The sequence below is a fragment of the Nematolebias whitei genome, chromosome 14 (assembly GCF_014905685.2).
Source record: "Nematolebias whitei isolate Nwh7 chromosome 14, NemWhi1, whole genome shotgun sequence".
NCBI classification, from domain to species: Eukaryota; Metazoa; Chordata; class Actinopteri; order Cyprinodontiformes; family Rivulidae; genus Nematolebias; species Nematolebias whitei.
The window spans coordinates 21,689,781-21,704,385 of NC_056511.1; the positions used below are offsets into that span (position 1 = coordinate 21,689,781).

The window sequence follows — 14,605 nt, forward strand, 5'->3', positions numbered from 1 at the left end:
GCCCAACTTGGACCCCACTGAGCTCTGCAACTACAGGCCAATATCAAAAATACCTTTTCTCGCCAAAATTCTGGAGAAGTTAGTGGTTGGGCAGATGACTACTTTCTTGCAAAATAATAATATTCTTGATAAGTTTCAATCTAGTTTCCACAAGATGCACTCCACCGAAACTGCCTTATTAAAAGTCTCCAATGACATATTGATGGCTGCAGACTCTGGTCAGAGCAGTGTTTTGAATTGATTGGATCTGTCATCAGCTTTTGACACAGTCGACCACAAAATTATGATACATCGACTGCAACATGAGATGGGATTTTCTGGAACTGTTCTTAAGTGGTTTTCTTCTTATCTGAGCAACAGAACCTTTTCATTGTTTGTTAATAACATACAGTCTAAGACCACTCCGTTACTGAATGGTGTTCCTCAGGGTTCAGTGTTGGGTCCTATTCTGTTCCTTTTGTACATCACCCCCCTGGGAAAGATTATCAGTAGCTTCAGAAATGTGTCTTACCATCTCTATGCTGATGATATTCAACTGTACTGTTCCTTTTATGACTCAGAATTACACAAGTTAGCTGAATTAGTAAACTGTGTTTCACATATTAAGGCGTGGTTAGCTAACAACTGCCTTCAGTTAAATTCTAACAAGTCGGAAACCCTGATCATTGCCCCTGAACAGAAAGTTCCTTGGATCAAACAACACCTCGGTTCTCTGGGCTCCTCTTCTCAGCCGAACCTCAGAAACCTCGGTGTTCTGTTTGACCAGTCCATGTCTTTGGACAAACATTCAAAGCTTCTGGTAAAAAACTGCTTTTATCATCTGAGAAACATTTCTAAACTGAGGGCAATGTTATCCAGATCTGACCTGGAGATGATTATTCATGCTTTTATTTCTTCTCGTTTAGATGATTGTAATTCCCTTTTTACTTGTTTTAACAAAACTGCCGTCGTTCGTCTCCAATTGGTCCAGAACTCTGCTGCGAGGCTTTTAACAGGAACTAACAGAAGGGCTCACATTACACCAGTTTTATCTTCTCTTCATTGGCTGCCTGTTGAATTTAGAATTAATTTTAAAATCTTAGTTTTGACTTTTAGAGCTTTAAATGGACAGGCCCCCCAGTACATCACTGAAATGTTGTTTCCTTATTCTCCAGCCCGCACCCTTCGGTCTTCAGCGCTGAACCTTCTTAAGGTTTCTAAGACCCGGTTTAAAACTCGGGGTGACCTGTCCTTTCAGGCCGTAGCCCCCCGCCTGTGGAATGCCCTGCCCCTGTCTCTCCGTGTGAATGTCTCTGTTGATTCTTTTAAAACGCAGCTTAAGACATTTTTATTTCGTCAAGCTTTTAGTTAAATGTTTTACTGTTTTTTCCAGCTGTTTTTACTGTTTTTATTAATGAGTTGTTATTATTTTTATTTTATTTTAAGCCTTTATTTCTTTATTGTTGTACAGCACTTTGTGATTGTATCTATGATAAGTGCTATATAAATAAAGTTTACTTACTTACTTACTTACTATAAGAACATTCTAAAATATTTTATGTTAACTGTAAGATCGCTCCACCCACGAGGAAATGTAACCAAGGATGAGCTAACCTTGGATAAACGTACAAACAACATGGCTGTAATGGTTGTAGTGAACTAGGCCTGAGGTCAAGCCCTGACCTTAAGGACCATATGGGACAGAAACTGTCATTTCATTGATTTGAATCCAGAAATACAGGTTGACCCATCCTGAGACTTTCTTTCTTGAATTAATCAAGTAAAAGAAGACTACTTTCTATTATCATTACCATTTTACAAATGTTTTGATAATCAAATTGTGTTAGTTCAAACAATGTTTAAATGTTGAAGTGAACTACTCATTTTTAAATCAACTGTGAAACAGTAATAACGATTTTTAATCCTCATTCAAAGAAGAAATCAGGTTAATGATGCATTGTCTGATTTTCTGTCTTCAATGAGCAAGTGTGTAAGTTGGTCAAAGTTCAAGTTTCGGTCAACTGCAAGTTTACTGAAAAAGAAATGTCATGTTTAACTTTTACAGCAAGATACTAGAGAATTGACTCCACGGAGTCTGAGTTCTTCATAACAATCTTCTGTCTGTTCTTAAACAATCTTAATCTTTTTCCTTGACTTTTCATAACACCTTACATCACAAAACACACCTCTGTTTTGGTCAATCGACCAATCAGAAAGTTCTCAAATGAACCGGAAGTGAGCTTTCTTTAAATGTTGGTACTTCCTAGTTCAACCTAGTTGCTGTAGATGAAGAAGTTCTGCAGGAGCTCGAGCAGTTCTGCAGTTCTGAAACTCGGCAACTCCAGAATGCAGAATGCTGGAATGTAGCATGCTCAGTACATCTGCCACTAAGCTGGACGAGAGAAGTTCAGAGGAATTATGAAGTCTGTTCTGGATGATCTCACGACTCCCGAGGTTTAGCTGTTCTTACGGAGACGCTGAAAAGTGGCTCGAAGTGGAACTTTACGCCGGAACTGACATATCTTCAGAAAGGTAAAAAGTCGATCTTCAATCAAAGTGTACCGTTGGGACAAGCTGGTCCAAAGGAGCGTGCATGTTTCTGGTTAAAACAGACAAATTCCCTCACACATCTCTCTCAAGATAAACTTCATTTCCCATCTTTAAATTCTTCTATCCTGCTAGCAAATCATTCCAGATATTTTTAGAAATGTCTGAAGCAAAGTTTTTCAACCACCGCCGTGTGGTTAATGTCTGTTGTACTACTGGAAGTGAGAAAACAATCGCCGTATTGTTTACTTCCTGTAAAACTGATTAATAAGCTGTCGTTATTTTCAATTCTTGCCAATTAATGTAAATGTGTGATGTGTTAAACTTGATTCTGTTAATAAATGACCCACTGTCGTTGGTGAGTCAAAGATAATTAACGTTTCCGTCCACATTTTATTAAATTCAGATGCACGTCATTATACAGTCCAGAAAAATGAAAGAATCCGTTTAATTTATGAATATATCAGTATATGTTCATACTACATGGTGTAAGTAGTGAAGCTCACGGTGTTCTTTGAGGCATTTAGTGAGTCATTTCTGCCTTATCATCCAACATTAAGGCAAAGAAGACAGAAAAAATATTCTAAGCTACTAATAACTTAAAATAGCTACTGCAGTGGATGTTTTCATGCTGCTCATCAGCACAGGGCAAGAACTCACAGTGAAATTCAGTATGTAAGAGTGTAAATTTTACATTAAACTTCTTCTTCTTCTTCTTTCGGTTTTTCCCTCGTCAGGGGTCTCCACAGCACATCATCCTCCTCTATCTCCCTCTGTCCTCTACATCCTCTGTCCTCACTCCAACTACCTCCATGTCCTCTCTAACTGAATCCATATATCTCCTCTATCTTTTTCCTGACAGCTGCATTTCTAATATCCTTCTACCAGTATACCCACTGTCCCTCCTCTGGGCATGTCCAAACCATCTCAGTCTGGCCTCTCTAACTTTATCTCCCAGTTCTTCAGCATGTGCTGTACCTCTGATAATCTCATTCCTAATCTTATCCATCTTTGTCACGCCTAAGGAAAACCTCAACACCTTCATTTCTGCCACTTCCTGTTCTTTCTCCTGTCTTCTTGTCAATGCCACTGTCTCCAGACCATACAACATGGCTGGTCTCATCACTGTCTTGTAAACTTTTTCTTTGACCATCCAGATATACACCATGCACTACTGTTTGATAACACTTATCATGATATAAACGGCTACAATTTGTGGGATTAGCTTACTTACAGCCTTTGTTTGATGTCATACGACCATAAACTTCTGTGATAAATTCACAATGTCAAATATCATTCCTCAGTATGTGATGAAATATGCAGTATATAGCTTAGAAAAGTGATAGAAGAAGGTTGTTTGTAGCTACTTAGCTTCTTCGGACGTCAGCGCTACAACTCCAAAAGATGCTGATTGGTTGGAATGAAGGTTTGCCTGTGATTTCATTCATTTAAATTTTTTACTTCTTCGTAAACTTCTGTTGTCGCTACACAAATCACGTGACAGGTCTGTTTTGACTGGGGTGGGTGGGGGGGGGTTGTTCCTTCCCCCCAGTCCACATGCATTTCTGCACTGTATACAGACAGATTCTAGACACCACTGCACTCAGACTGACAGTTTATTATAAAGCGGGAGAAAACTAGATATTTTGCTTGGGCATTTGCGCAGTTGCACTAACTGCGCAAAGAATGTGCGAGCAGTGTGCGATTTTGCAGGCGCACAGCTTAGAGGGAACATTGGCGGACACATAACAAACGCGACGTGTCAGTAGTGAGGCATAATAGAAGCAATTTTATGGCAAAGCGACTTATTTATGTATTTTCCACTTTATTAAACATATTTGGACTGATGCGACTTATATGGCAGTGCGACATGTACGGCGGCAAGTACGGTAATTGTCCTGGCTGTGTTGAGACACTGGGAGCTGCTGATGTCACCCAGGGGAGGCAGGAGGCAGCTGATAATGTATGGAGCTGAGATGATGACTCTGCAGAGACAAATGTACAGAACTCCTGCACTTGCTCCATGAAGGACCAGCTTCATTTTATTTAATATTTCTGCAGCTCTTTGTGGAACTGCTGAGACTTTTAACCACTAACAGAGTGTTGGAGGACCAGGGAAGCTCCTCTGGACCTTACCTGGTCCTTTAAACTAAAACATAAACTCCAGAAGCGCCAAAATCGTTGGTTACATACTGTAACCCCAGATTCTATGAGTATAGACGTAGCCCTTTAAGAGCTGTCGCTAGTGGGTTTATCCTGTCATGCAAAGCAACACACTGAAAAAATTTAGTCTACGCCCACCTGTTGTGTGGGCCCCGCCCGGTCCGTATAAATTACGTTAAGAGTGGGTAATCGGCTCCCAAATAGCTTTTTTTTTTCAGCCAGTTAGGAGCCAGTGAGGCCCGACGCTTAAAGGGCTACGCCTATACTCATAGAATCTGGGGTTACAGTACACAACCAACATTCTATTCGTATAGGTTTCGCCCTTTAAGAGCTGTCGCTAGTGGGTTAAAGGCGAAGCAAGATGTAGTCTCCGCCTCACTGGGTCCATTCGAACACCATATGAAGCGCCTGCTTGCCCAAAAAACATCTTGTCACTCAGCTCTCCATGTGTGTAAATACGCGTTGCGTAATTACGCGCACCATGCACAGATGCGCGCTGCGTAGTTACGTGTTCCGAGTGCATGAATGCCCCGGAAAGGTTTTCAACGGGAAAGAGGAGAGGTTGAAAAGGCCGTGAACAGAGCAGATCCACGGCTCTTCAATATGAACAGATTAATAATAAGTGAATTTATTATTAATCAAATAAACTGATTGATGACAGAAGTCATGAACTGATTAGTGACCATAGAAAAAGAACAACAGTCATAACCTGTGACTGATAACAACATCTCACACTGTAAATGCATGCAGTCAGATGTGAGTTTAAACGAGATTCCATGAAACAATAATATTCATTCTGTTAAGACAATAAGGACAGAATGTGTCATGGAACAAGCCAACACATCACGTAAATAAAAGCGAATAAATGAACAGGGTGTTGACCACGCGGCTGCAGTGCAAATATCCTGCATTGTCATACCATTATGCAAAGCAGTCGAAGATGCGATACCTCTGGTCGAGTGCGCCCTGATGTTGTCAGGAGGCTCTCAATCTGATGCTCTGTGGGCTTCAGAAATGGCCTCACACAGCCAGTGTGGCAGGCGCTGGATGGATAACGGGCGACCTACAGATGTTTCTCTATAGTGCACAAAAAAATGTTGAGTCTGATGCAGTGCCGCCGTGCGTGCTACGTAACACGTCAACGCACGCACAGGGCAGAAAAGATGGAAAGATGCTTCTTCTTCTGAATTGTGGGGAGGAGGGAAACAATCCCTCCAACGATATCGCTCTTGATTTAAATGAGCTTGTGATGTTTTAGGTATAAATGCTGGGTTAGGTCTCAGATCAGCTGAACTGCCATCAGCCTGAATTCTGAGACATGACAGAACGACAGAGAGGGCAGATAAATCACTCACCCTCTTTGCGGATGTTAAAGCCAACAGCAGGGCTATTTTAAGAGACAAGAATTTAATCGGAACCTGATCTAGTGGCTCGAGTGGAGATTTAATCAGGGCTCGCAGAACCAGCGTTAAATCTCACTGTGGAGCAAGTGGGCGTGATACAGGCCTGCATCTCTGTACACCTTTTAAAAAACGCTTCATCAGCGGGTGATTAAAAGCTGTTCTGTCCCTGAAAACTTTGTGACAGGAAGAGATGGCTGCAGCGTACGTTTTAATTGTGCTGAACGCCAGATTTCTGTCCATCAGCTGCTGCAGAAAGTACAGCACACTACATAGTGGACATGAGGTGGCCTCTACACCTTTCTCCGAACACCAGCGTTGAAAAGCTCTCCACTTTGATGTGTACAGCGCTGTGGTAGAGGCAGCACGTGAAACTTGGATCGTGCGCACCACATCTTGAGAGAAACCCATCCTCTCTAAAATGGATCTGTTCAGCGGCCAGACCCAAAAGTGCTGGCCTATTTCTGGGTAACTTCTGATCGCTCCTCCTGCCTGGAAGAGAGCATCCTCCCTCCACGGCAGTTTCCACGGATGCCCCGATAACAGGCGTCATATAATTGGGAACCACGGGGTGTTCACGCGCTCGGGAGCCACCAGGAGGGCTATCAGTCCCTCCTACCTAACTCAGTTCAGAAACCGTGATATCAGAGGGAGTGGGGAAATGCGTAAAGTAGCATTTTGGGCCACGGGCTTTGAGCAAACGCGTCCACCCCTAGCGGTGGTTCGTCCCGCGGGCTCAGTGAGAACCATAGTTGACACTGAGCATTCTCTCGTGTGGCAAACAAGTCCACTGCCACTCTGCCAAATTTCTGCCACGTCTGAGCCATCAGCTCGGGATAGAGGCTCCAGTCCCCGTGACGCAGACCTCCCCTGGACATCACATCCACCCCTCTGTTCAGAACACCAGGGATGTACACTGCTCTGATAGAGAGCAGATTTGGTGTGCCCAACACAGCAGCCGGCTCGCAATGTGTAACATTTGGGCTGCACGCACATCCCCCGTGCCGGTTTATGTATGCTGCAGTCACTTGTTGACTGTGTGAATCAGAACATGTTGATTCCGCAGCACAGGAGCAAAATGTTGAATCACATTCAAAACCGTGCAACATTCCAAAACATTTATATGAGCTGCTGTGTGGGGTGGCCACAGTGCCCCCACAGCTCGAGACATGCATGTGCCTCCCCAGCCTGACAGGGAAGTGTCTGTGAAAACTGAGACGTGTGACGTAGGTCTGCTGATGGGGACACCCTCCGACAGAACAAGAGGGTTTCCCCAGAGGAGGCAGCGCACAGCTTGGGCTGAGAGCGAGGTTTCCCACTGGACTCGGTCTGCTGAAAACATTCACTTTAGGCTGCTGTGTCATTCACGCGCATTTTGTGTGTTTTCTCGAGCTGTGATGATTTTAAAAACCTGTTTGGAGGACACCGGCTCACTTTGTGTGGAGGATGTGTGAGGAGAAGCCACTGTGAGATCATACGAACTTACAGTCAGGCTGAAATCAGACACTTTAATTTCTGAATGATATTTTTATTTCAAAACTCAAACCATCATTGTGCACACACACATCCTCCACAAGGAGTCGTTTTTGAATCTTCTCCCCCATGAGCCCTGCGGCTGATTCTTCCAGGACGGCGCCTGATGGCGGTCTCTGGGGAAACACTGCACCGCTGGTTGCCAGGATGAGGAGGGCTGTTCTATGAAGGGAAGGGCTGGCGCCAGAGCAGAGCGAGAAGATGCTGCTGCAGCTGTGGTGCGTCTCTGCTGTCTCTGGCCATGGCACTCTCTCCAGCGGGCAGGGGGGCCGAGAGGAGGGGTGCGGCTTGATCAGATGGCGCACAGTCTCCGACACATCCTCTGACTTCGATTTCTCGAGCATGGCCTTGAAATTGGCTCCGAACAGCGCTTACATCGTGATGGGGCCCTCCAGCGAGTCCTTCTGCAACTTCTCCGGCAGGGAGGGGGAGTGATGAAGACAGGTGGACTTCTAGAACATCGTCATCCAGGCTGCGATGCAAGACAGGCAGACAGCAGAAGAGGCGCACAGGTTGAAGGTGACGTCAGATGCCTTGCAGAGGGAGTTCTTCGTCTCCTCAGGCAGGTCTATTCCCTCCAGCCTCTTGAGATGCTGTACGCCAGCGACGCAAAGTTATTGTTTGCTGCAGCTGCCTGGAATGCACACTGGTGAGCTCGGTTGGAGAGCAACGTCACCATCTGGTCATGCTTCCCCAGAGACGCAGGACGCTGGTCCAACCTGGACATCTTTTCTCCGAGAGTCTCCGCCAGGCTTGGCTCCAAGGGGGCACTGAGGGAAATTCTGCTCAGTAAAACCCTCCACTCTGGTGATGGGCGCAAATGTGGAATCCGGCGCTCTCAGTCTACCTACCGGGGGGAGGAGAGGGACAGAGAAGTCCCTTCGTGTCAGCCGCCTCTTGGATTATGCCGGGCAACTCCGAGAGGAGGGCACCGACGGCTGGGAGCGGTGTGGTCGCCAATGAGAAAGGCCCGGGGGGGGGGGGGTGAGCATCCACTCAGCCCCCCTCGTTCCGACACTACGCTCTCCAGGAGGGAGTGAGCAGCGGGAGCTGCTGCTGACATCGCCTGTCCTGGAGGAACTATCCGATTCGCTCCGAGAGTCGGCGTTAAAACGAAAAAAAGGGTCAATGACGTCGTCCAGCGGGTAGCGAACCACCACGGAAAAAATATTCCTTGGCGCTTACCTTGAAACAAGGCTGCTCATCTGCTTCTCCTCGGGGAGGAAGAACTCACCGGGACGGTAGGAGGTTGGCGTGGCGGGGACCCAGGCAGCCTTAGCAAAGGTTGTGCCGGTCAAGCTGGACAACTTTCTTTCTTCGTTCTTCTGACAGTGCTATTAGCTTGCTGAAGAAAAAATGGGAGCCAATTAATTACCCGCTCTTAACATAATTTATACGGACCGGGTGGGGCCCACACAACAGGTGGGCGTGGACTAAATTTTTTCAGTGCGATGCTTTGCATAATGGGATAAACCCTCTAGCGACAGCTCTTAAAGGGCGAAGTTTATACGAAATAGAACTGTTCTTCTACATATAACTTCTGCAAACACAAAACATATTAAAGCAAATCAAGTGATGTGTCACAGAAGTAAAGTTCAGCCTGCTTAATATGCAAATATGTTTATTTGATTTTCAGAACCTCTGCTGAAAATGAAATAATGTGAAAATAGATTAATGTAAGATTCTTATTAGTGATATAATGACAGTAATATCTAGAAGTTTGTGAGATTACTAAGATAAAAATCATTACATCAGATCATTTTGTAACCAAAGTACTGCCAACATTTCTGTTCTCCTGTCATCGTGTTTATTGTCCATCAGGGGCGTTTTATCCAGACGGTACATCAGGGAGGTTCAAGATGGACGACATAGTTCCTCCAGGAGCAAACTACATTTACCGCTGGGAGGTCAAACCTGAGTACGCGCCCACAAGTGATGATGCCGACTGCCTGTCATGGCTCTACCACTCCCACTATGAGACCGCCAAAGATGTTAACTCAGGACTCATAGGACCACTTCTCACCTGCAAGAAAGGTCCGACTCTGACAACATCATCTACATTTACAACTTTCCTGTAGTCTCAATCAAATGTAAACATATTTTAGGAACATGTGGGATATTAAAACAAAGTCACAAAAATTAGGCACACCCAAGCTTTCAATGGATAGTTCAGATTTACAGAAGTGGAAAGGTTATGAACAGTTAAAATCCCACCTGTTGTAGATAGATGTTATGAGATTAGAGTTAAAATGGCCCCACAATCTTTGCCCCACTTGGATTTGCTGTTAGCCCAAACTGAGGTCATTCAAAGAGCTACAACAGGTAAGTAACATAGGTATGTAGGTATGTAGGTATGTAAGGTAATTAACCGTTCATAATGTTTCCATAGAACCACACCTCTGAAGTGTCCCTTTATTCTCCTACTGATGATACTGAAAATATGACAGGAAAAGCATCACAAAAACAAGTCAGATGGTTAGAAAACAGATTAAATGTGCCTTTTTTGTGTTTTCATGGGTTTCAGGAACCTTAAATAAACAACGTTCAAAGCAGACTGAGGAGTCAGGCCACTATGATGTGGATCGCCATATCTTCATGCTGTTCAACGTGATGGATGAAAACATGAGCTGGTACCTAAATGACAACGTCAAGTCATGTACTGATCCAAAAAGAGTCGTTTTAGATGATCCAGGCTTTATGGAGTCAAACAAGATGCATGGTGGGAACATTTTAATGTAAAAATTTTGTATTCTTGCAGATACCTGCATACAGTGTGCTCCATTGTTTGTTTGTTTGTCTCTTGTCAGTAATTAATGGGTACTCTTTTGGTAATTTGCCTGGAATTGAGTTGTGCCAGCACTGCACTGTCGCATGGCACTTGTTTGGCATTGGTAATGAGGTGGACGTCCACAGCGCCTTTTTCCAAGGGAGCACCCTGCTGGACCGGGGCCACCGCACCGACACCATCAGCCTGTTCCCAGCCACGTTTGTCACGGCCAACATGGTTCCTAAAATGAGAGGAAAGTGGCTGCTGAGCTGCCAGGTCAATGACCACCTCGAAGGTAGGACACCTGACCTCTAACATCGATGTGACCTTTGACCCTTCTGACTGGCTGTGAAAAGTTGCTGACAGTAGAGAATGTGTCCTTTCTGTTTTGTCTCAAACACTTCTGCAGCAGCGCATACAGTTCTGCTCAAAGCATATCAGTACAAGAACTTTATGGGGGACCAAAGTCCATTGAATAGTTCACTGATGGCACCATACTTCTTCAACACACGACAAATAAATCTGATTCTTCCTGTCAGTGATTCATCTGTTGTACTGGTTGATTTCAAATCCTCTCATCTGACAGCTCCGTTAAGACAAACAAGATGTCGTTAGAAACAACTCCTTGCTTTGTGCATTTGTTGTTTTCCAGCGGGGATGCAGGCCTTTTATGAAGTGAAGTCATGTGACAATAAGCCCAGGTCCACTCCAAGATCTGGCATCATCAGACAGTTTTATCTGGCAGCAGAGAAAGTTCTATGGCACTACGCTCCATCAGGAAAGAACCTCATTACCAGCACATCTCTCACTGAAACCGACAGGTGTGTACACATGTTCTCCTCTGAGTCTAGCAATAATAGAACTACGCTTTAACATTGAAGGATTATTTATAATGAGATGAGAAATCCCATCTCTCTGTGGAGCTCTGAGACTCTCACACTTCAGAAATGTCAGTCAGTTGAACTTGGACCTGACTCTGAGAAGTTTATGTGTCTTGTTTCTGCTTCCATAATGTTCACTCCTCTTCTTCCCCCAACATCATCATCATCATTAACCCCGTCTTCACGTTCTTCTGTTTTCCATCTTCCACCTTTTCCTCTCACAGTGCATCAGAGGCGTTTTTCAGCAGAAACAACGGACACATAGGAGGAAAATACAAGAAAGTGATATTCCGAGAATACCAAGACAATACCTTCACCACCAAAAAACGAAGAACCGCTAAATATAAACATTTAGGAATTTTGGGTACGTCTTGTCTGATAGGACTAACAGCCATGTTTTTTACTTTTTATCTGGTTCACAGACTGTCAGTAAAATATTTGTTCACATCTGTGCAGGTCCCGTTCTGAGGGCAGAGCACGGCGACACTATCAAAGTGACGTTTTTGAACAAGGCAGACAGAAGCTACAGCATTCACCCTCATGGAGTTCAGTACAACAAGCACTTCCAGGGAACTAGCTATGAGGATGGTGAGTCGGCTGCAAAAACTGAGGACATCCAGCAGAGGAGGAAGTAAAAACCTAAATTCAAAAGAATGTAGCTGCATAACTGAACTGACGTCATAAAGGCCTCTCTTTGTTTGTTTTGCAGTTTTTTTTATCAACTAATTTTTTTTTAAGAATGTCAGCTGCTAAATATAATTAAATAAAAAACCTTTGCTCAGCTGTCTATTATAGCAGACTTATCTTGTCTGTGATGTGTCAGGTGTGGCAAAGCCTGGCTCCCATGTGGGTCCAGGTGAGAAGTTCACCTACATTTGGAACGTACTGGAAGGCCCGTCTCCATCCGACCCCCCCTGCATCCCCTACATCTACTACTCTGCTGTCGATCCCGTCATGGACACCAATTCAGGACTGATTGGACCTCTGCTCGTGTGTAAAAAACGAGTGCTGAAGAAGGATAAAAAGCTGGTTTGCTATACACACTTTTCTCACAGAAAATTCAGACATTCAAGATGTTGATGATGTTGTTTCTCACAATAATTCTTGAACTCTTGCTGTTTCACAGCTGCTGCTAAAATAAGCACCTTCATGTGTAAAGTCTACACCTCCTCACTGCTTTGTGTGTGTGCTGTTTAACAGAAGGGTGTTTTCAGAGAGTTCTTCCTACTTTTCTCCATCATAAATGAAAACAAGAGCTGGTATTTGACAGAGAATATTGAGAAGTTTGGCAGCAGCGAGACAAATGAAAATGATGTGGCCTTCCAGGAAAGCAACATGATGCATGGTAATCAGTCTGATAACCTCTGTAGAGCACTGAGCCATCTGCAGCTTCATATTTAGACTCCCAGAGTGTATCTCCTTCATTAGACCTCTTTTAATTTCAGCTGTTAACGGTCTCGTGTACGGGAACCTTTTTGGACTGGACATGTGTGCTGGGGACAACGTTGTGTGGTACACCTTTGGGATGGGCTCAGAAGCAGACATACATGGCATTTATTTTGAGGGAAACACTTTCAAGAAGTACCACACAACTCGAGACACAGTCAGCGTGTTTCCTCACACTTCCCAAACTTTGTCCATGCAGCCAACAATTCCAGGTCAGTCTTACTTTATTCACTGTTTATCTGCAGACACAACCCTATCGCTCAATCACTTAAATTGATCATAACTACAACACGACTCCATATGAGAAACAGGGAAAGTAGAAGTTGTTTTTACTGAAATACTGTGTTTAATTACAAAACTGAAAACCTTTGACATTATTTGTTGTTTGTTTGTATTATTTGCATACTTTTTATTGTTTTATTGTTGAGAATCAAATGTTAAACTGTTTACTTTGTTATTAACTTTTAATGCTCTTTAAAGAAAAAGCTGGAAGTTTGCACTCAGTGCACGCTGTTTAAACACATATAAATAAACTTTGTTTTAGTGAAACAAATTACGCTCATTACTTTACAAGCAATCATTTGGTGTACAGTAGTCCCTCACTTTCACGGTTCGTTTTTCGCGGACTCGCTCTATTGCATTTTTTCAAAGTAAGATTGGACATGACACACAATTGCCTGATTGATGGATGAACCGCACGATCGGCATGGATTGTTTATTTAAAATAAATAATTCTAAATTGTTTAGCACCTGCTTCACCTTTGTGCAACACACAACTGCAGGATAAGCTTAATAAAAGTTAAAACATTCTACAAGTTGATGTTTCTTTACATATTTTGTAGCATTGTTTGTGGGTTTGCAAGAGGGGCCTCGGCCAGAAGCTAATGCTGTTTTGGGGGGCCTTGGCATGGAAAAATTTGGGAACCCCTGGTTTAGAATATTTCAAGAATGTGGGACGGGTTTAAAATGCCTATATATACATAGATATACAAAGTATATCTATGTATATATATATATATATATATATATATATATGTATACCGATCGATCTACGTTCCTACCCTCATCTATGGTCATGAGCTTTGGGTTGTGACCGAAAGAATGAGATCTCGGATACAAGCGGCCGAAATGAGTTTTCTCCGCAGGGTGTCTGGGCTCTCCCTTAGAGACAGGGTGAGAAGCTCGATCATCTGGGAGGGACTCAGAGTAGAGACGCTGCTTCTCCACGTCGAGAGGAGCCAGTTGAGGTGGCTTGGGCATCTGTTTAGGATGCCTTCTGGGCGCCTCCCTGGTGAGGTGTTTCGGACATGTCCCACTGGAAGGAGGCCCAGAGGAAGACCCAGGACACGCTGGAGGGACTATGTTTCTCGGCTGGACTGGGAACGCATCGGGATTCCCCCGGAAGAGCTGGCCCAAGTGGCTGGGGAGAGGGAAGTCTGGGCCTCCCTACTTAGGCTGCTACCCCCGCGACCCCACCCCGGATAAGTGGAAGAAAATGGATGGATGGATGGATGGATGGATATATATGTATATATAATGAAATAAACTACTACGTACTACTTGTAATAATAATAATAATAATAATGTCATCACAATGTCAGCACTGTATGTTTCCATACAATGGCGAAATTAGTCTCTGCATTTAACCCATCCACCACCAGGTGGTGCAGTGGGCAGCTATTGAAAGCGCCCTGGGGGCATTTTGGGGGTGAGGCGTGCTGCCCAGAGACGCCACGTGATGTGCAGTGACTGGGGATCGAACCTGGGACTTTCGGGTCCCAAGCCGGCTGCCCTGCCTCTACACCATCTCGGCCTACTAGTCCTACTTCACGGTTTTTCAATTAGCGTGGTGTGTATAATATATATATATATGTATATATGTATATATA

The 14,605-nt window shown here is 44.0% G+C and overlaps 1 protein-coding gene across 1 annotated transcript in view; it reads left to right on the plus strand.

Moving 5' to 3' along the window:
* Positions 1-14,605, plus strand: part of LOC119420890 (ferroxidase HEPHL1-like) — a 39,395-nt gene that overhangs the window by 15,750 nt on the left and 9,040 nt on the right. The window contains exons 3-11 of the mRNA XM_037688311.1: positions 9,444-9,656; positions 10,147-10,341; positions 10,430-10,684; positions 11,042-11,210; positions 11,495-11,634; positions 11,727-11,858; positions 12,094-12,299; positions 12,471-12,615; positions 12,716-12,928. Coding sequence (XP_037544239.1) covers positions 9,444-9,656; positions 10,147-10,341; positions 10,430-10,684; positions 11,042-11,210; positions 11,495-11,634; positions 11,727-11,858; positions 12,094-12,299; positions 12,471-12,615; positions 12,716-12,928 — 1,668 coding nt within the window. The remainder of the gene's footprint in view (positions 1-9,443; positions 9,657-10,146; positions 10,342-10,429; positions 10,685-11,041; positions 11,211-11,494; positions 11,635-11,726; positions 11,859-12,093; positions 12,300-12,470; positions 12,616-12,715; positions 12,929-14,605) is intronic.